The sequence below is a fragment of the Nomascus leucogenys genome, chromosome 9, assembly GCF_006542625.1.
Source record: "Nomascus leucogenys isolate Asia chromosome 9, Asia_NLE_v1, whole genome shotgun sequence".
NCBI classification, from domain to species: Eukaryota; Metazoa; Chordata; class Mammalia; order Primates; family Hylobatidae; genus Nomascus; species Nomascus leucogenys.
Genome location: NC_044389.1, coordinates 84,944,150 through 84,964,747, shown reverse-complemented (window position 1 = coordinate 84,964,747; position 20,598 = coordinate 84,944,150). Strand labels below are relative to the sequence as shown.

The window sequence follows — 20,598 nt, the reverse complement described above, 5'->3', positions numbered from 1 at the left end:
TTTTGGGAAATGTAGTCTGCTCTTTAGCATCCAGCAAAAACAAAAACAACAAACAAAACACCAAAGTAACTCAAAGACTAGAGCTAGAGTTACTTCTCAGAGGCTTAGATGATTTTTATGAGTGTTTAGCTTGATGTCTAAGGGTGCCATTTTTGAAGGAGAAACTTGTTTTTATTTTGCTGGGAGAACATCAGATGGGTCAATATCAATAATAGAAGAGTACTTAATGGGAAACAAAGAAGGATCTTCATGCCGTTTCTTGATTTTATTCTCCTAGTTCTGGCCTGATCTATGAGGCAATAAATGTAATCCCACCATAAAAACCATGGAGAAATTAATATGAACAATTTACAGGACCAAAGTGTGGAGGGATGAGCTATCTCTTAACTGACCCTCTTTTTTTTTTTTTTTTTTGAGATGGAGTCTTGCTCTGTTGCCCAGGCTGGAGTGCAATGGCGCAGTCTCAGCTCACTACAACCTCAGCCTCCAGGGCTTAAGTGATTTTCCTTCCTCAGCCTTCTGAGTAGCTGGGATTACAGGTGCATGCCACCACGCCCAGCTAATTTTTGTATTTTTAGTAGAGATGGGGTTTCGCCATGTTGGCCAGGTGAGTCTTGAACTGCCAATCTCAGGTGATCCACCCACCTTGGCCTCCCAAAGTGCTGGGATTACAGGTATGAGCCACCACACTCAGACTTAACTGAGCTTTTCCATGACATTAAGATTAGGACTTGGTTTTTCATCTGAGTTTCTTCATTTATATATCAGAGAAACTGTTACTTGCTTTTCCTTTCATGGGATTCTGAGAATTCAATATAAAGCATTTTTAAAAGGGTTATAGTTTCTTTCTTTTTCTTTTCTTTTTTTTTTTTTTTTTTTTTGAGACAGGGTCTTATTCTATAGCTCAGGCTGGAGTGCAGTGGTGAAACTGTAGCTCACTGCACTCTTGAACTCCCAGGCTCAAGTGATACTCCTACCTCGGCCTCCAAACTAGCTGGGACTATAGGTGCGTGCCACCATGCCTGGCTACTTTTTAAAATTTTTAATGGAGATGAGGTCTTACAATGTTGCCCTGGTTGGTCTCACACTCCTAGTGCAAGTGATCCTCCCACCTCAGCCTCTCAAAGTGCTGGGATTACAGGCGTGAGCCATCATGTCTGGCTGGTTATAGCTTCTTGTTGGAAGGCATTTAATTAATCAGTGTCTTCTAAAACTATTAATACCCACTGCAATCAGAGTTTCTTGTTCAAGAAAAAGCTCTATTTAACAAAAGAGAAAAGAAAAATATGGTGTCCCAAAGAAAAAGTTCCTATGTCTTTTGCTTTGTTTTCTTGAATTTATGAAGCATTTACCTTGTAAGTTAAAAAAAAAAAAAAAAGCCTCTAAAGTATATCAGATATGTCAGGGCAGGCTTCAGATGCCAATTTCATTACACATATTTTGAGGTTCTAAATATGCAAGGCACTGGAGATTCAAAGATCAGCACGGATAATTTTCTATACTTCACAGGACTAGAGAATTAAATGGAATAACATCTGCAAACCTATGAGCAAAATAGGAGAGAGAAACATAGTAGAGAGAATAAAGTCTTGAAGTTCACGCGGCCAAAGTGTGATTCATAGCTCTGTCACTTACTGGAACCCTGAAGTGGGATCTGGTAGTCTCTCTAGTCTGTTTCCTTGACTCTAAGATGGGGAATAATAATGGTATTTGTCACAAGGGGTGATGGGGCATTAAATGAGACTGTGCACATAAAGTGCATATCACAGTGCCTGGTACACAGAAAGGCCAATAAGTGCTAGCCATTTTTAGTGCCTTCCACATAATGGGTCTTATGGCCCATTTTCTTTTTCCTACACTTCAATTTCTAAGAGACATTTCTTTCAAAATGAAGTCTTTAAATGATTTCTTATACCAATAATCTTTTTCTTCTGGGGCCTTCTGATATGATCTGAGACTGACACCACTCAGAATTCTATAAGGAATCAAACTCTACTTTGAAAAGACCCTTTGTCATGGGAGTCAATCTAAACGATCAAACCCCAAACAAACAGATGAATCAGAAAGTAAAAACTAAAATGACTGTCAGGGTAAAGCCCAAGATTACTAGTCCAAACAGTGACTTATGGCAGATAAAATGTGATTTGCCATATAATTTTTATTTACCCTTGTTTTTCAGCAGTAGGTCTGTGGCTTAAAGAAGGCCACATGGCTGCTCTATTGAAGTTGGGTTTGCATTCCTGGTAACATTTTTCATTAATGACCGCCAGATCGCCACCTTACCTGCTGCTTTGAGAAGAGCTGCCAGCCTGGTGGACCCTCTCCCAGCTGCTATATGCAGGGGTGTGGTTCCATCGTAGGTAGTACTGTCTACATGGGCATCACCCTACAATCCAGCCCACACAGGGAAGCGTTAGTGGAAGGTTCTTTTGCCCTTTTGTGCCTACCTCCCAGTGTGCATGGCTCCTTGGGTCCTATTACTAGCCCAATTGCTACTTTGGGCTGGCTCTGTCATTGAAGAAATCCCCAATTAGAGATGCCAAGCAAGGGGGTGGGGGGAATGTCTAAAGGTGCTACTCTGAAGCCCTCCATAAATGTTAAACAAATACAGCTGATTGTAAGGGAGGACAGCAGCTACTGACTTCATTCTTTGAAAAGATTTCCTTAAATTTCCCTCAGGAATTTAATGCAAAAGCAAATAAGTGTGCCCTTCACCTCCAAGAGCAGGCAGCCCGCCAATGAGATGTTGTCGTGCTCCACAGCCAGATGCAGTGCTGTGCGCCCAGACTTCTGCTCCTGAGCATTGACGTCGGCCCCAGCGGCCACCAGCAGCAGCAAACATGGCAGGCTATTGCTCATCATGGCTAGATGAATGGCATTCAGACCTAGAGTCCAAGCAAAGGGACAGTCACAGGATGGGATGGCTAACTCACAAGATGGCCCTTGTGAAGCTGAAGGAAATGGCAAAAACTGAATCATGGGGAGGGACAGTAAAGGTACTATAAGTCTATTGTTCTGCTTTGAAGACCCACAGTCTCCTATTATGTTCTCAGGAGACACTGAACATAAATAAACATTCTCTGAATGAATGACGCTTTGTGTACTTCAAGATGAGTTTTTACTCAGGACTCTGCTTTTTCCTCTTACTAACTATTCCAAATCATCTTTAAAAAAATTAGCTTTGGTGAGCAACAGAAATGCCCAAAAGAGATGATGAACTCCAGGTGACTAAGGAAAGCACTTTTGGGTGCAAATCAAATAACACACGTTTATCAAATACCTAGTAGATATTTAGAAGGCGGAGAAAGTCACACCAATGATGTGTGATTGTCTCTTACCGTCCCCGTTGGGGTGGTCAAGAAGTAGTGCTGCCTTTTTGTGCTTGAGTAAGATACTGAGAACTTTATCATGTCCTTCTTTGGCAGCTAGGTGCAAAACAGAGTTACCCAAGCGGTCCAGAAGGCTCAGGTCGGCCCCAGCCCTCAGCAAATCCTCCACCACATCTTCCTGCTTAGTGATCACTGCCAAGTGCAAGGGCGTCTGGAAAGTGAAAGGGCAGGAGATTTCACTGGTCATAAGTGAACACTTACTTACAACTCACAGCTTGGTAGCTGTCATTGCAATAGGTGGGGCCATACTGCAGGAATATTCCTCATTCCCAGATTAACTCCTGACCTTGGCACCCAAGTTATCCTGTTCCATACCATATGCTAATGAAGTACATATACTGTACTAACAGCCATTCAATAATTCATGTTTTAAAATTCTTATTTATTTTAAATGTAATTGACAAATAGTAATTGTATATATTTGAGGTACAATGTGATGTTTTAATCTAAGTTTGCAACATAAAATGATTAAATCAGGCTAAGTTACAAATCCATCACTTCATATACTTACAATTTTTTCTGTGGTGGGTTATTTTCATATTTACAAGTCTTAATAGCTCTTGTTTCTCACTACAACCCACTGATTGTTGATTTTAAGCACACCTAGTAGTAAATTTAGTTTTCTTAAATTTCTGGTAGGAGTTATCTTCAGCTGATAATTTTATATTAACAAATCAAATTAAGGCTATGTTTTCACTGAAGAAATTTAAATAAAGCACTCAATAGAAACCAATTAACAAAAGTGCCATGATTCTATGCTGACATAGAAACTAAATTTACTAAATTAAAAAATACCGTCCCATGGACTGGCTCCTGAGACCAGTCAATATAGCTTTCCTATACCCATTTCATAAAAGGTATTACAAGATTCTAAATAACATAACCAGGATAATACAAGTATCTCACCAAGGGGGCTCAGATGAATAAAAAAGGTGAGCTGCTGATACCTAATAGGTACTTAAATAGTCCATTTGACTATCCTGCCCACAAGGTATTACTTCGGTGAATGCAAATAAGATGTTTTGCAAACGGTGTGTTTTCAAAAATGAGTAAGACAAATACAATCACAAACGTATCTTTCAAAGAAATGAGTTCACTGACAGAGAACAGCAATGTGTCTTTACACAAATCAGTTTATTTCACAGGAGCCTAACTATGACATCCAGCCAGTCTTGTGACAATCTGCCTAAAATTCCCTTTTCATTGAACAGTTACTGGCTACAGCAGCAGGTGAGCCACCAACCTCCTAGCTGTGTAGGTGACCACAGCACATGAGAACTGGCAGGATGAATGACGGAAGGGTCATCTAAATCTCAACTACAGTGATTATTTAATATATCAGACCAAGACCCTTTTTTTTTTTTTTGCCAAATTATTACTCGCCCTTATTTCTTTCATTTTCTAGGACTATCACCCTGGCCTGAAATGAAGTGATGTCCTCAAAATTTTAGATATTGTTGCCAAGAGTTTCTTCTCAAAAATAAGTCAATAGAAACTGTGTTTACTAATCTGTGTTTTCTGAAATGCTACTTGGGGAGATGGGAAAAGGAAAGAGAATGAGATTGTGAAAAAAAGGATGTGAAATTATAAGATAGTATACCATTCAGGAATTAGAAATTATCTGTAGCTTGAATTTAATTAAAAAATATGAGTCAGAGAGGTTTTTTTTTAAAAAATATTTTCTTCCACAGTCCAATCAATGGTTTTCCATGATATAAAGCTTCTAGATCTTAAATCCAAGGATTATATCTTAAACAATTATAACTTCATGCTATGGCTGTGGGCATGGGGACTTACACAGACATTCTGGAAAGCCAAATATACAAATGTCCCAGCAACCCAACTCTTGCAGATGTATCTGGGTGAAATTCTGACACAAATCCACAAGAGGACATAAGTGAGGACAGTCACTGCAGTATTATCTACTGAGGTAGGAAGTTAGAAGTTGGTTAAATGTCTACTACTAGGAAACAAGGATGTTATAGGTGGAAGACCCATACTAGATTCTGTTCAGGAGCTGAAACAACAAACTAGCTGTATATAGAACTGTGTGGATAAGCATTGAAGGCAGAAATACAGTAACATGTAGCACAATGCCACTTACGCATTTAAAAAATATATGCACAAAGAACTATACAGATACACACAAGCGTGTGTAAAACTGGTGAAATCTGATTAAGATCTGTGGATTGTACCAATGTCAATTTCCAGGTTTTGACACTGTTCTGAAGTTATGCAGGATGTTACCACTGGGGGAAACTGGGTGAAGAGACCTCTGGTTTCCTTGCAGTAAATACTAGGACCTCCTAGTATGTTTTTGTAACCTCCTTTGAATCTATAATTAAATTAAATTAAAAAAAATTTTAAGGTTAATGCAAGGCAAGAGAAGTACATTTAACATAATGTGGATTGTATGTAAGAGTATATGAAAATATCTATGTATTTCAAGTATATGCACATTTGTATCCAATACTTGAAAAACTACCTACAAACACAACAGTGACATTTGTGCTAGCAGACCTGGGCATTGTCAGGGTGGGCAACTTTGATTTTCCAATGTAGATTCTTCTGTACCATTTTTAAGACTATGAATATACATGATATTTATAATAATTAAAAACATAAAAATACATAAAACCCTCCAATAATGTTTTATGGGAACATACACAAATAAAACAATCCATACCAAACACAATAGAGTGGTTGTCTATGTTGGGGGAAGGAGAATGAGAGAGGAGAAAAAGGCTTAAAGAGAATATTTTCATAAAAAATCCTAACTCTGTGCACTTGGACTATTTTGAGTGTGTTTCTAGAGGGTGGGTGGGGAGAGGAATTTGATCATGACAGATGGTCACAGAAATGTACTAAGATTAGTGAAAGGTATTTGGGAAGAATGCTTAAGATAATTGTCAAATAATCCAAATTATTTAGAGAACTGTATCATTTCCCACTAAGAATAGTTACTAGAGAACCTTTACAACAGATAATCAAGAGTTCAAATCTTAACAGTTTCTAATTCTCAAATCAAAGTTGCCACTGGGTGCGTGTTTGACACCTAGAAGGCAAACTAGGGAAGCCAGAATCACTGCCCATTAATGAGACTGGTGGTAAGGTGGGGGAAAATGGACATATAGTCTTCTGAGAGTCCCCAAATCAGAAGGGATAGAAGTATCAATGGTGGTGGTTTCAGGGTTTTTGTCTCTAACACACTGGAGAGTCTCAACGTATGTAACCAAATGATACAGTAAAGAGTTTAGGATATTAAAAAAATCACACCTACTGGCCAGACGCAGTGGCTCATGCCTGTAATCCCAGCACTTTGGGAGGCCAAGGCTGGCAGATCACGAGATCAGGAGTTCAAGACCAGCCAGACCAACATAGTGAAACCCCATCTCTACTAAAAATACAAAAATTAGCTGGGTGTGGTGGTGCACGCCTGTAATCCCAGCTACTCAGGAGGCTGAGGCAGAAGAATAGCTTGAACCTGGGAGGTGGAGGTTGCAGTGAGCCGAGATCGTGCCACTGCATTCCAGTCTGGGTGACAGAGCGAGACTCCGTCTCCAAAAAAAAATCACAGCTACTAATCCTGTTGTGCTGTGTCCTTTGCAGATCCTATTTATAAACATAAAATAAGTAATTCCTTGAATATGACTGTTAAGCAGGGTTTGAAAAGAGGACTGACTAGCTACAATGTCCCATTCCTAGTTTTATTCATAGATTTGTGATGACTACAAGGAACAATCAGTCAAAAGTCTGTGAGAATCAAGCTTTACAAGCAAAATGACTTTACGGATACCAATGACCCCCAAAATGGTATGAAAATTTCAAGAAGACATCCTTTAAATGTAAATCTACAATCACACTTCATACTAGTTATTTTATATTAACAGGCAGTGAAGAGTCACTAACTTTACTTTTCCTTTGACATGAAGCACAACAGCCAGTGAAGAAGCCTAATGGTGACTTATATTGAATGAAAAATGGTCATTTTCCCCTATCAGGAAACCTACTAATTTTTACCTAGTCACAGGTAAAAACTATTAGGAGCCACATGTAAACATTTTAGTAGTTTTGCTTTAAATGCACTTTAAAGCACACTTTTTTTTTTTTTTTTTTTTTTTTTTTGAGACAGAGTGTCACTCTGTCACCCGGGCTGGAGCGCAGTGGTGCGATCTCGGCTCACTGCAAGCTCAGCCTCCGGGTTCACACCATTCTCCTGCCTCAGCCTCCCGAGTAGCTGGGACTACAGGCGCCCGCCACCATGCCTGGCTAATTTTTTTTTTTTTTTTTGTATTTTTAGTAGAAACGGGGTTTCACCGTGTTAGCCAGGATGATCTTGATCTCCTGATCTCATGATCTGCCTGCCTCGGCCTCCCAAAGTGCTGAGATTACAGGTGTGAGCCACCGCACCCGGCCTAAAGCACATTTTAAAGAATGGAAATAAAAATAAGAAAATAAATATTTTAATTTCCTTTAAAGAAAATGAAGTTTTAATTAATTTTCTTTAAAATAATAAAAGCATTTTCCTTTAAAGTGAGGAAATAGAAATGATTCACATCACTGCTTTAAAAACTGAGAGAGCAGGAATAAATATCTTTACTAAGTAAGTAATTACACAGGATTTTGGCCATATTTTTGGAGTGAGAGATACTTGTGAACCAGCAAACCATCTCTCCAAGGAGGATGAGGAAGATGCTTTGGGCCGATGAAGGGAAGGAGACAAATGGAAAGATAAGAAGTGGGCAAGGGCAGGAGAGCCCCATACAGCAGACTGGTGGGAGTAGGGGAAAGACAGTGAGGTGGGAAAAGCAGTCAGGGGCAGGAAGGAGGAAACCTCAGGAGCCGAACCCCATCTTGGCTTCATGCCAGTGCAGTTACTCAGCCAGAAAGGCTGGCTGAGGTCACTGGGCTCCCATCACCAACGTCCAAGCTCTGCTTCTGCCCAAGTGGCTCCCAGGCTCCTTGCCTCTCCCCGAATTCTGCACATGCCCATCAAGGGGCCTCGCTGTGTCTCCAGCTAACTTCTCCCTTTGCAGTGCTGGAAGACCTCTGGAAAAAACAGTTCCTCAACTTGTATTTTCAGCCCACCTAATTAATTCCTAAGAAAACCTGATTTGGGCAAAACTCTGGTGTTCCCACTTTTCCTCACTTGGAGCTGTCTTTCCGCTTTTGAAAGACACCTTTTCCTCCTCAAGCAAACTTTTAACCTTTCTGTGTGGTGATTTCAGAATGCTTTATTTGATATACACTTAATCTGGATGTTGTCAAGGTATGTTTCAGTAGACTTCAAAATTATTATAAATTACTGGCTTTTCAAACTTTTAACTTTATTTTTCTTGACAGATGTGACATTTTTACTTTAGTTTCTCCCTCTTAAATGAAAAAACTGTTTGATTTCTAAAGTTTAAAGTTTGCCCTCCCCCAGGGGGATGCTGAATTTCATTGTGGCTTGATGGCTGTTATACCCACAGATCAAAGGATCCTACATCATAAAGTAACATTCTCAACTAATGGGATTTTAGATTATTACCTACAAAGATTTGGTTTTGTTTTTGCTACTGTTAACATTACTAAAAATAACATGCACCCAAACATAACAAAAGAAAAAGTAAACTACAGATTTTTCTTCAGTTGTTTTCTTGAGATTTCTGCTTACCTGGTACAGATCATTTCTCATGTTGATAATGTCATCAGAAATCAAACCAGACGTGACTTCTAGTAGATCCCTCACAAGTTGAGAATGAAGATGGATGATTGCTAAGTGTAAGACACTGGAATGAAAACACAGTGGCAATAATTAACTAAAATGTTAATGAAAAAGAAAAGATTCCCAAGATGTGATTAGACTGAAGGATGGAATCTGTTCTCATACCTAGTTTTATTTGGCCCTAAAATGTTTTGAATCTATAAAACGCATTGAATCTGAGGTGGGATGCTGTCTCCAGAGGACCGGTCCCTCCCAACTGCCTACCCAAGGCTGCTATGTTATTTGTGGTACCTTCCTGGCCTCTGGGAGCATTCATGTCTGACCCCTTGATGTATAAACACACTGAGGCTTCCAGCCCAGAAAGACTTAAGCTTAAATCCCAATTCTGCCTCTATACCATGGCTTTGGGCAGTTTTCTTCTCTACCTTTCTCCCTGACTTTTCCTGACACACAGATTCTATGTAAAATGAATGCCTGGCACTAGGAATTGTTCAGAAAAACTTAGTTACCTCACCTAGCCCTGCTGCCCTCCTCCAAAATACAGTGCGGTGGTTTTTAAAAGATCTTTCCAGATCCCAAGAGGGGAGAATGGAGTGAAGCTTTTAACTACTGGAAGAAAATTCTTGCAGTAAACTTGTGAAGAAAGAAAGTGATTGTATTTTCCACCACTCCTGCAAACATTCCGGCAAATATTCCTTCTGCCTGGAACGTTTTTGCTCCTTTCTTCTGCCTGAACAATGCCTACTCCATCCTTTATATTCCAGTTCAAACCTGACATCCTCAGAGAATACTTTCCTAACCTCCTAGGTGGAGCAAGTTGTCCCTCTCAAATTTACTGCTTGGTTATGCAACTGCAGTTTTCTACACATTTTTCTCATTCTCTGTCCTGTCATCTCTGGGGCAGGTTCTGTCTGAGTCAGCCTTACAGCCCTAGCATGCAGTAGAGGCACAAAAATAAGAATGATAGAAGGAACCTAAGAGCTTACACTAATGAGGCTGAACATACTGGTGGTATCAAAGTCACTCAGAGGAGTATAATTCTTTTAATTTTTAAAAAACATACTATTAAAATTCAAAGCAATAACAATAACAATCATTTTACCAGTGGCTACTATTTGTTGGGAGCTTTGATTTACCAGACTATGCTAAGCATTTGATATACATTGTCTTTTTACTATAACAATAATCCTATGAGTTAGGTAATATTATCTTCACTTTTCGGCTAATGAAACTGAGACTTGTAGGCATCATATAACTCAGTCAAGGCCAATACGTGGTGAAGCTGGGATTCAAGCTCAGGCCTGTCTTACTCCAAAGCCATCTCTTAATCCCTTAAGCAATCCTGCATAGGGTATACATGTGCACTGTTCTAAAGACATGCAGATGAACGTCTAAGAAGATGACCACTCCAGAGCATGGACAGATTGAGGTGCAGAGCACACTAAAAGCATCTCGCAGCAGCACTACATCTGGGACACAAGGTACAGGCTGGATCTTCTCTAAAATAAGCTATTAGGTGCCACTTTACTCAAGCCTCTTCCTTGGCAATAGCAAGTATATTGTACTTGGGATTAACCCTGGCACAGAAGAGCCTAAAAAACTAAATTGTGATTTTGCTACTTGAGAAATATTTTAAAACGGATGATCTCAGAGTTTCACTATTGCTTCTTGAAATGTGATACTGGAAGAAGACTTCTGAAAAGGGCCTAAACTCTGACATAGACATGATGCACATATACCAAGAAAAAGGTCATACTTCTAAAACTGCTCGAAAATTTCCATGTGCAGCTCAGCATTTCATAGCAGAAGTACATTCCCCCTCCCCCTCAAATCCTCACACCCTTATGGGAATTTCCCCAATAGCAGAAGTTTTATATATTTTTCTTTATTATATTTTCTATGATGACTAATGGCCACAGGATTTAAACTATTAGCCAAATATGACGAACTGAATTAAAACAAGAGACTTGGGCTGTGATGGCCAAAAGCTGCCCCATACCTATACTCTTATGAGGATCCTCTAGTCTCTCCAAGTCCCACCTCTGTGGCTTCTCTGAGAGCCGGCTTGTGTGAGTGTGCTTGGGTCTTAGGAGGGAACTTGCATGTGCCTCCCCTTGTATCCCTTCCTACAATCCTCCCTTCAGGTATCAGCACTTCCTTTCTAACATGTATGTGCTCATCTTCTTAGACTTACCAATTCAACAAGTCCCTGGAAATGCCACTTGAAACACTGCTGTCCTGTCTTGGTTAACTGCTTTTTCTTGTGGTTGTATGCTATTGAATGCTAACTGGATTATTTAACCCTGAAAAAGCATTCTGCTATTCATGGCTTTATACCAAGAAGGTTGTACTGGTTCCTCTCATACTGTATAACAAGGCCAGTGGTTATACCACATCCTTGGTTACGTTGCAAGGAATGAGAACAAAGGTGTCGCTGCTTGAAACCCTGAGGTTGTTACTTTCCTAAAGTGCTTGGTTTAATTTTTAAACTGAAGTCTAAAACACAGCACTCAAGAGCTCTTCCACAGAAAAGGATTTCTCTATGTTGATGCTATTTTAGGAAGGTTTTAGATAAGGCACTTGACTTGAATGTGAAGGCTGCTGTCTCTTGTTATTTTTATAGGCTTTCGAGATCATTTTAGAAGTCTCAATGAAAGGACTAAGAGAACTGTTTTAGAAAGAAGCCAGGTGGCTTTGCAAATACAATCTCAGTAATAGCAGGAATGGAAGGCATGGTGTTTGGAATGTTCGACTCCCACACATGGGCTGGAGCAGTCACAAAAGTCTGAAACAGTCACAGACTGATGACCATCAGAAGAGGGAGCAGAGAAGAAACCAGTAACTGGGAAAGAATGACCAGTCCCTCTTAATCTTTCTGTTGCTGTTGCTGCCTTTATTGGGCTTTTTCTTGAGTACACTGTCATTAATATGCAGCTGGGAAAACAATGCTTCAGGGATTTTGTAGGACTCTTAACAATTCTCCAAATATTACTTCAATAAACAAAGCAAGGCTTTTCAAAAAGTACCATTACCTACACACATCTTAGTTTTCTTGCCCAGAGAGATTCACTCTTAGATGAGTCCTCCAGCTACTATAGATTCCAACAGATGACAGCAGCAGGATGGAGCAGCAAATTGTGCTACTTAACCTTATTCACACATTAGTTTTCTTGATCGTTCCAGTTAGAGGACTCAATACATTTGAACAATTATTTTTATCTCTAGTCAGTACGCATTATACGATGCTCTTCTTCTTCCCTACCCAGGACAACCTATCATGCAAAAGTCCTGACTTACCCGTCCCCATTCTCATCCTGCACGGCAGTGAGATGGCGCTGGACGGCCAGCAGCATCTTCACATCTCCTGTCACCGCGTAGTCGAAAAGGGCATTGGCATGCCTCTTTGCAAGCTGCATAGCCTTCTCTAGAAAGAGGTTATCTGTAAGGCAATGACCACAATCATAGTTGAGTGTTCCTACTTTTGTTTTATGGGTATGGCATGCTCAAGGCCAAACTGACCAGCATCAGTGTTCTGACACCTTGACATGTCATTTTAGTTGAAAATGCTCTTTCAATGCTTTTGGATTGTGTTGACTAGAAAAAGCAGAATTGGACACTGGGTCACTGACAAATAGAGATTGATCTTAAAGAATTTGTGTATGGTTTGTTAGAGGAAAAAAGTTTAGAAATGTTTTATTTTAAGGGAACAACCATTATCTGTTATTTTAAGGAAAACAATCTCTAAACAACATTAGATTTTACCATGATTTTAAATCACCAATATCTTGGTGAAATAATCCTTCATTGGAATCTCTAACAATTAGCTTGTTAGGCAATGTGTGAAAAAACACACGTCTCTGCCGTAAACAGAGACTTTCAACGAGCCACTCACGTTTTTGTAAAGTTTGTTCCATTAAGGTCAGGGAATGGCAATTGTGACCTTTGGGCCAAAACCTGTTTATGGCCTGCTTTTCATATAGCTCCCTAGCTAATCATGGCTTATACACTTTTAAAGGGGTGTAAAAAAAAAGGCATATGTGATAGACACCACATGTGGCCACCAACTCTAAATATTTACTACCTTTGCTTTTACAGACGTCTTCTTAGTACGATCTAGGATGACCTAGAATCATGACACATATGCTAATAAGTATTGGTTCACAGTAAACACAAAAGTACATTTTCTCCTAATCCTACTTCTTCTAAGAGGGCACAAGATAAAAAGAAAAGTTCCTATTTTAAGGCAAAGTTCTATTTCAGTATGACGGTTAAGCCAGAATCTAGACACGGTGACTATTAAGCTTGTGGAAATACTTCTCTATTTATCTGTGCCAGAAGACATTGATTACCTCTCACAATACCCTAAAACTGCATGATTATGACTGGAGAATGTACATATAAATTTCTGTCCTTTACATTCAAAGATAACAGAGCAAAAATGGAAATCCCAGTGTGAATAAAATGATCTGACATATGCTTTTCCAAAGGCATACAGAACTTTGAAGAGTACACTAAACTAGATATTGATATATCATCTTTAGATTAGCAGATATCTTTCTGCACCTAGGACTGACCCCTCCCCAGCCAACCAATAGAACGTAATTTGTGTGCTCACTTACCCTGAACCCCAGCACTCTCTTCTTTTGTTCCTGTTGCATACATTAGAGTGACCTCACCATTCCCATCGGTGGCCTCACTGGGCTCCTGATCTTGCTCTGTGGTTTCAATAACTTTCCCAAAGAGGTTTACAGTGTTTTTGTCATCACTTTTGTCATAACCTTCAGGGTCCTTTTTAGATTCAGTGTCCATGGTTCCTAAGATAAATGCAAAAACATCAGATTTTTCTCAGTAAAATGTATTAATTTAGTGATAATTCACTATTCCAATGTAGGTCAGATAAAGGTCAGAGACAAGTTTGCTGCAAAAGGAAAAGAAAAATAGTAATTTAAAATTCTTTTAAAAATGGTCATATCATAAATACCACGTTTTGGAGATATTCTAAACTCATTTTTAAAAATCATTTTTAGTATACTTCTAAAATCTTAAATCTCATTTTGCTTATTTGTAAAGGAGAAAGATGAAATAAAGCTTTTCTGTGAATTGCAGGAAAGCTGAATTTTTAAAGTTCTTGAAAGCAGAGCAGTTTTTTCCTAATGCTAATGAACAAAGCAAGTCATAAAGACGTGTTGTCAACTCACATTCTTTAGTGTGGGAGCTATCCAGTGTACCATTCCTGATCACCCGCTTTCAGGTTCAACTATGTTATCTGACAGATACTATGACAGCATCTAGCTTTCATGTGGGAGACCTGCTTCAAATTCTTGTTCTGTCACTAACTTCTGTGTGCCTTCAGTGAGTATGAACATTTCTGAACTTTGGTGCCTTTTGTGTGCAAAATGGAGATACTATTTTCCATATAGAGCAGTCATGAAGATAACAGTTAAAACATGTAAAAGCACTTGGCACAAAAATAGATATTCAATAAATGGGAAGACTTCTTTATAGTATTATTTCTTCCGTGGGTACACTAGAATGGACCTGTAATATAAACTATCAACACGTGGTTTAACTGCACCTTCTCAGGGGATGACTTGATGGGAAAACGTTGCACATATGACTCTATACACACAGTCATGGTGCAAATGATAGTATAAGACTCAAAATGATTTCAGAAGTGTACTATTTGAGAAAAAAAGAGACAGAATACATTAAGTTTGATGATGTTTAAAATGTTTGAATAGTCAGGTCTCTGTATGTCTCTTTTCAATGCGCTTTTCTTTCCTCTGTTTGTGCCACTTACAAAGTAAATATATGAAATATATACAAGGAATAGAGTTTATACTAGCCACAGGAAATAATATCTTTTGGGAAAAGTATCTTCTTAGTTTATTTGCATTCATCAATTATTTTTCAAGATGATAATACTGTTGTGATAAGTAATGATTTTAAAAACCCTTTTTAGCATTAATTATTTTTTTCCTTTCTTGGTATTAAGAACAAAGCATTACTTACCATGCTTCATCCCAGCATTAGATTTAGTAGTTCCAGGATGGAAGGTAATCCCACCATAAGTAGGAAATCCATAGTGCGGGAAGCTATACCCTGAAACGGCAAGTAAAACAAATGAAACATCATGAAGATATTTTACAAAGACTCAGCACAACTTAGTGTCTGTCTCTCAGGTGAGCACAGCCTTTGGTGTGACAGGACAGTATTGTGTCCACACATGGTGTTTCTGTTGAGACTAAGACACATGGTGGGAGTCATGGGACCATCAGAATTCCACTTTGGTAAAGTTTACATTTTGGCAACTCTGACAGCACCACAGATTTGGGGAGGGGTTGTGATGGAGAAAGCCTCCACTCCTATGTGAAGGGGAGAGGCTAATAGTGAGGGTCACCAACCAAACTCAGACTTGCCTATGTAGAAGACATTAAAATAACCCCTTGAGGAAAAAAACTAAATCAAACAAAGCACAGAAAAACATACTGACTCCTCAATGGAAGAATGGCCACCACTGTTCATTCTTAGGCATTTTTGGTGGAAGCATAAACTGGTACAACTCTTTGGGGAAACAGCTGGCATTAGATATCATGCCCTCTGACATAGTAATTTTACTACAAAGACTCTAATTTACAAAAGTAATCTGGAATAAATGAAAAGTTCGGTGGATAGGAGCTCAGTATAGCATTTATATAGAAAACAGAAACTACATGTAAGTAAGTTATACTATGGTTTGTTCACTTGAGGAAATGAGTCATTAAAATGATGCTTAAAATTTATGCTTAAAGTTCATATTACTGGAGGAAATGTTTATGTTAACATCTCAGGTAAACGTTGCACATATGACTCTATACACACAGTCATGGTGCAAATGATAGTAAAATAGTATTACAAATAAATGGATTAAAATAAAATGCATAATGATCACAGCTGTATTCAGGGTAAAATTCATAAATATATACTATAACATATACACAAAAAATAGTAGTAGTTAACCTTTGATGGCAGATTTTATGTATTTTCAAATTTTCTACAATGTAGTATATAGAGATGTTTAATATATAGCTATATTGTAGTATGTATAATATAAAATATTTTCAATGTTTCCAAACCAAAAAAAAGACAACTATGTCAAAAAATGTCAAAGAGAAATATACCAAAATCTTTAGGGAGGTATTCATTAAATAACTTGCTTTGGGGTACTTTTTTTTCTTCTTAATGGCTATCGAGATTACCTGCATATTGTAAAATGAACATAGATCTCTTTGAAAAATAAATTTATATTTGTCAGGAAATTTTAATTAATATACTCAATAACATCATAGCCACTCAACTCAAAGACATGCTCAGAAACCAAAGAAAAGAAAATTCTACCCTCTCCAATATGAAAAAGTTTTAGGAAGAATAAGTATTTTTGTACCTGGACCTGTACTTCCAGTGCCCCCTCCTCCACCGCCACTACCAAACATGCCTCCGCCTCCAGCTCCGGCGCCACTACCACCGCCAAAACTATCCGAAAAATTGGGCATGAGCTTCTGACGTTTCCTCTGCACTTCTTCTTTATCTGTATTTAAAGGAAGAGAAACCAGAGGAGAAAAGATTGATTCGGTCCCACCACTAGCCACAGAAAGACCACTGATTCTAATGGTATTTTTAAACATCTTAAAGGGAAATAGAAAGCACTCAAAGAGGAAGAGATGCTAAATTTCAAGAAGCATTATATTTATTCCAATGGGTATGAAGGCTGAAAGTTAGCTCCAGAGAGACCACAGAGCAGTACACACCCAAATCCACTCTACAACAGTTTCTTAAGTCCCCGTGTTGTTAAAACTAGTGAAATATTTGATTGTTCATCAGAAAGATACTGAAGATGCTGAATAAAAAAATTATTGACCCTTTTGCTTGGTCACACAAAATAACTCATGTTAATAAGTTAACATTTATTATGCATCTACAATGAGCTAAATGCTGGAAATAAAAAAAAGCATTACATAATGTCTTTGCTGTCAAGAACCCTCCAACATAATTTTAAGATAGTGGGGGAAAGAGTGAGACAGCACTATAACACGACATACATTAAATTCATGGTGCAGATCAGTGTTCTAGGAGTTTGGGGAAAACCCTTTAGGAGGTCACTGAGGGATGGGAAATTCAGGAAAGGCTTCTCAGAATCAATTTTATATAAGAAGAGGAAAAAGGAAGATGTTCTGGGAAGGGGATATGGAGGAAACACAATAATGAAGGAAAGATGTACATAGGGTGCTTTTGAGAACAGGAGTAGATAAGTTTGGCTGAAGTGAAAGTTTAGTACAGGCATGCCTCTGAGATATTGAAAGGTTCAATTCCACATCACTGCAACAAACCAAGTCATATGATGTTTTCGGTTTCTCAGTACACAAAAAAATTATGTTTACACTATACTATAGGCTATTAAGTATGCAACAGAATTATGTCTTAAAAAGCAATGTACATATCTTAATTAAAAACACTTTATTGCTAAAACAGGCTAATGATCACCTAAGCCTACAGCAGGCTGTAATCTCTGTACTGGTGGAAGGTCTTGCCTCGACGTTGATGGCTGCTGACTGATGAGGGTAGTGGCTACTGAAGGCTGGGTGGTTGTGGCAATTTTTAAAAACAAGACAACAATGAAGTTTGTTGAAGTTTGTCAATTGACTCTTCTTTTCACAAAAGATTTCTCTATAGTATACAATGCTGTTTTGATAACATTTTATCCACAGTTTTAACTTCTTTCCACACTAGGGTCAATTCTCTCAAACACTGCTGCTGCTTTACTAAGTTTATGGAATATTCTAAATTATTGTCATTTGAACAATGTTCACAGCATCTTCTCCAGGAGTAGATTCTATCTCAAGAAACTTTCTTTGCTCATCCATAAGAAGCAATTCCTCAACCATTAAAGTTAAATCATGAACAGCAGTTCAGTCCCACCTTCAGGCTCCACTTCTCACTCTCCTTCTCTTGCTATTTCCACCACATCTGCTGTTACTTCCTCCACTGAAGCCTTGAACCCCTCAATGTCACCCATGAGGGCTGGAATCAATTTCTTCCAAATTCTTATTAATGTAGATATTTTGACCTCCTTCCATGAATCACAAATGTGCTTAATGGCATCTAGAATGGTAATTCCTTTCCACAGGGTTTTCAATTTACTTTGCCCAGATTCATCAGAGTAATCACTATCTACAGCAGCTACAGCCTTACAGAATGTATTTCTTAAACAATAAGACTGAAAGTCAAAATTACTTTTTGATCCGTGGGCTGCAGAATGGCTGTTAGTAGCCATGAAAACATCTCCTTCAGAGCTCTTGGGTGACCAGGTGCATTGTCAATGAGCACTACTATTTTGAAAGGAATCTTTTTGTTTTTCTTTTTTCTCAGAGCAGTAGGTCTCAACAGTGGGTTTAAGAATACTCAGTAAACCATGCTGTAGACAGATGTGCTGTCATCCAGGTTTTCTTGTTCCATTTACAGAGCAAAAGAAGATTTAGCATAATTCTTAAGAGCTCTAGGATTTTCAGAATGATAAATGAGCACTGGCTTCAATTTAAAGTCACCAGCTGCATTAACTCCTAATGAGAAAGTCAGCCTTTTTTTTTTTTTTTTTTTTTTTTTTTTTTGAGACAGGGTCTCACTCTGTTGCCCAGGCTGGAGTGCAGTGGTGCAATCATAGCTCACTGCAGCCTCGACCTTTTGTGTTCAAGTGATCCTCCCACCTCAACCTCCTGAGAGTGAGCCTGTTTTTAAAAGCTTTGAAGCCAGGCATTTTTACATCTTCTCTCTAGTTATGAAAGTCCTAGATGGCATCTTCTTCCAATGGAAGGTTGTTTCTTGTACACTGAAAATCTGTTTGGTGTGGCCACCTTCATCGATTTTCTGAACTAGATCTCCTGGATAACTTGCTGCAGCTTCTCTGTTAGCATTTGTTGCTTCACCTTGCACTTTAACGTTATCAAGATGGCTTCTTTTTCAAACCTCATGAACCAACCTCTGCTAGCTTCCAACTTTTTTTCTGCAGCCTCCTCACCTCTCTAAGCCATCATAGAATTGAAGAGAGTTAAGGCCTTTCTCTGGATTAGGCTTTGGTAAAAGGGAATGTTGTGGCTGGTTTGATCTTCTACTCAGACCACTAAAACCTTCTTCATATCAGTAATAAGGCTGTTGTGCTTTCTTATCATTTGTGGGTTCACTAGAGTAGCACTTTTAATTTCCTTCAAGAAATGTTCTTTTGCATTCTTGGCTAACTGGCACAAGAGGCCTAGCTTTGGGCTTATCTCAGCTTTTGACATGCCTTCCTCACTAAGCTTAATCATTTTTGGCTTTTGATTTCAAGTGAGAGGTGTGACTTTTCCTTTCACTTGAACACTTGGAGGCCACTGTAAGGTTATTAATTGCCCTAATTTCCATATGGTTGTGTGATAGGGAATAGAGAAGCCTGAGGAGAGGGAGAGAGATGGAGGAATTGCCAGTCAGTAGAGCAGTCAGAACACACACAACATTTATCGATTAAGTTTGTCATCTTACATGGACACTGTTTGTGGTACCCCAAAACGTCAAAGATCACTGTTCACAGATCACCATAACAGATATAATAATCATAGAAAAGTTTCGAATATTGAGAGAACTACCAAAATGTGACACAGAGACATAAAGTGAGTACAAGCTGTGGGAAAAATGGCACCAACAGACTTTCTTGACACTATTGCCACAAACCTTCAATTTGTAAAAATCACAGTATCTGCAAAGTATAATGAAACAAGGTATGACTGTATAAGGAATTCTTGAGAAATGGACGCGTTTGGCACAACACTGCAGAGCACCCGGAGAATGAACTTACAGGCAAGAAAGCTGCTGAATGTTTTTGAACAGGGGAATAATGTGTAGAGGATGGTATTTTAGGAAGTTCATCTTTTACTTGTGTGTGGGACATACTAAAGAGTCAAAGTGAGAGGCAGAGACAGTGCAGACATAAGTGATGGAGGCCCATTCCTTAGTGGTCACCAGGATAATAAAAATGGGGTGGATGCCAGAAAAACAGTAACCAAGGGATCTGTAACCTCTGGTGACTGATGAGATATGGGGGCTAAAAGTCTATGATCACTATTTGACTACAATACAGTGATGCCCTCTGAGACTTCTGATTGCTTTTCTTTTTGTTTGTTTTGTTTTCATCTTTCTGTTTCTCACTATCTGTGCTTCTCACCAGCCCCAATGCCCTTTCGAGTTCCGTTACTGCCTATGTGGTGTTACTGTGTTCTTGTTTCTCCTTTCTGTTTCCTTTTCTTTCTCTTCTTTTTCTATCATATATCTTTCTTCTCTTTTTTTGGGCTGGAGAAGTTAAGGAAGTTTTATTTCATTTTTTTCAAATTAAGTAAAGTCAATGAGGTATTCTTTTTTTTGATCAGCAGCTGAACCCTTAACAATTATTCTGTTTCTGATTCTTCAATGTCAGTTTTGTCATGCTTACATTCAGAAAGA

The 20,598-nt window shown here is 38.6% G+C and overlaps 1 protein-coding gene across 3 annotated transcripts in view; it reads right to left on the bottom strand.

The window, feature by feature from the left end:
• Positions 1-20,598, bottom strand: part of NFKB1 (nuclear factor kappa B subunit 1) — a 116,533-nt gene that overhangs the window by 7,329 nt on the left and 88,606 nt on the right. For all 3 annotated transcript variants that reach the window (XM_003257479.2, XM_012499514.2, XM_030819173.1), the window contains 8 exons: positions 16,520-16,663; positions 15,109-15,198; positions 13,716-13,910; positions 12,394-12,535; positions 9,046-9,160; positions 3,339-3,540; positions 2,716-2,885; positions 2,284-2,386 (listed from right to left, as the gene is read on the bottom strand). In XM_003257479.2, the coding sequence (XP_003257527.1) occupies positions 2,284-2,386; positions 2,716-2,885; positions 3,339-3,540; positions 9,046-9,160; positions 12,394-12,535; positions 13,716-13,910; positions 15,109-15,198; positions 16,520-16,663 (1,161 nt within the window). The remainder of the gene's footprint in view (positions 1-2,283; positions 2,387-2,715; positions 2,886-3,338; positions 3,541-9,045; positions 9,161-12,393; positions 12,536-13,715; positions 13,911-15,108; positions 15,199-16,519; positions 16,664-20,598) is intronic.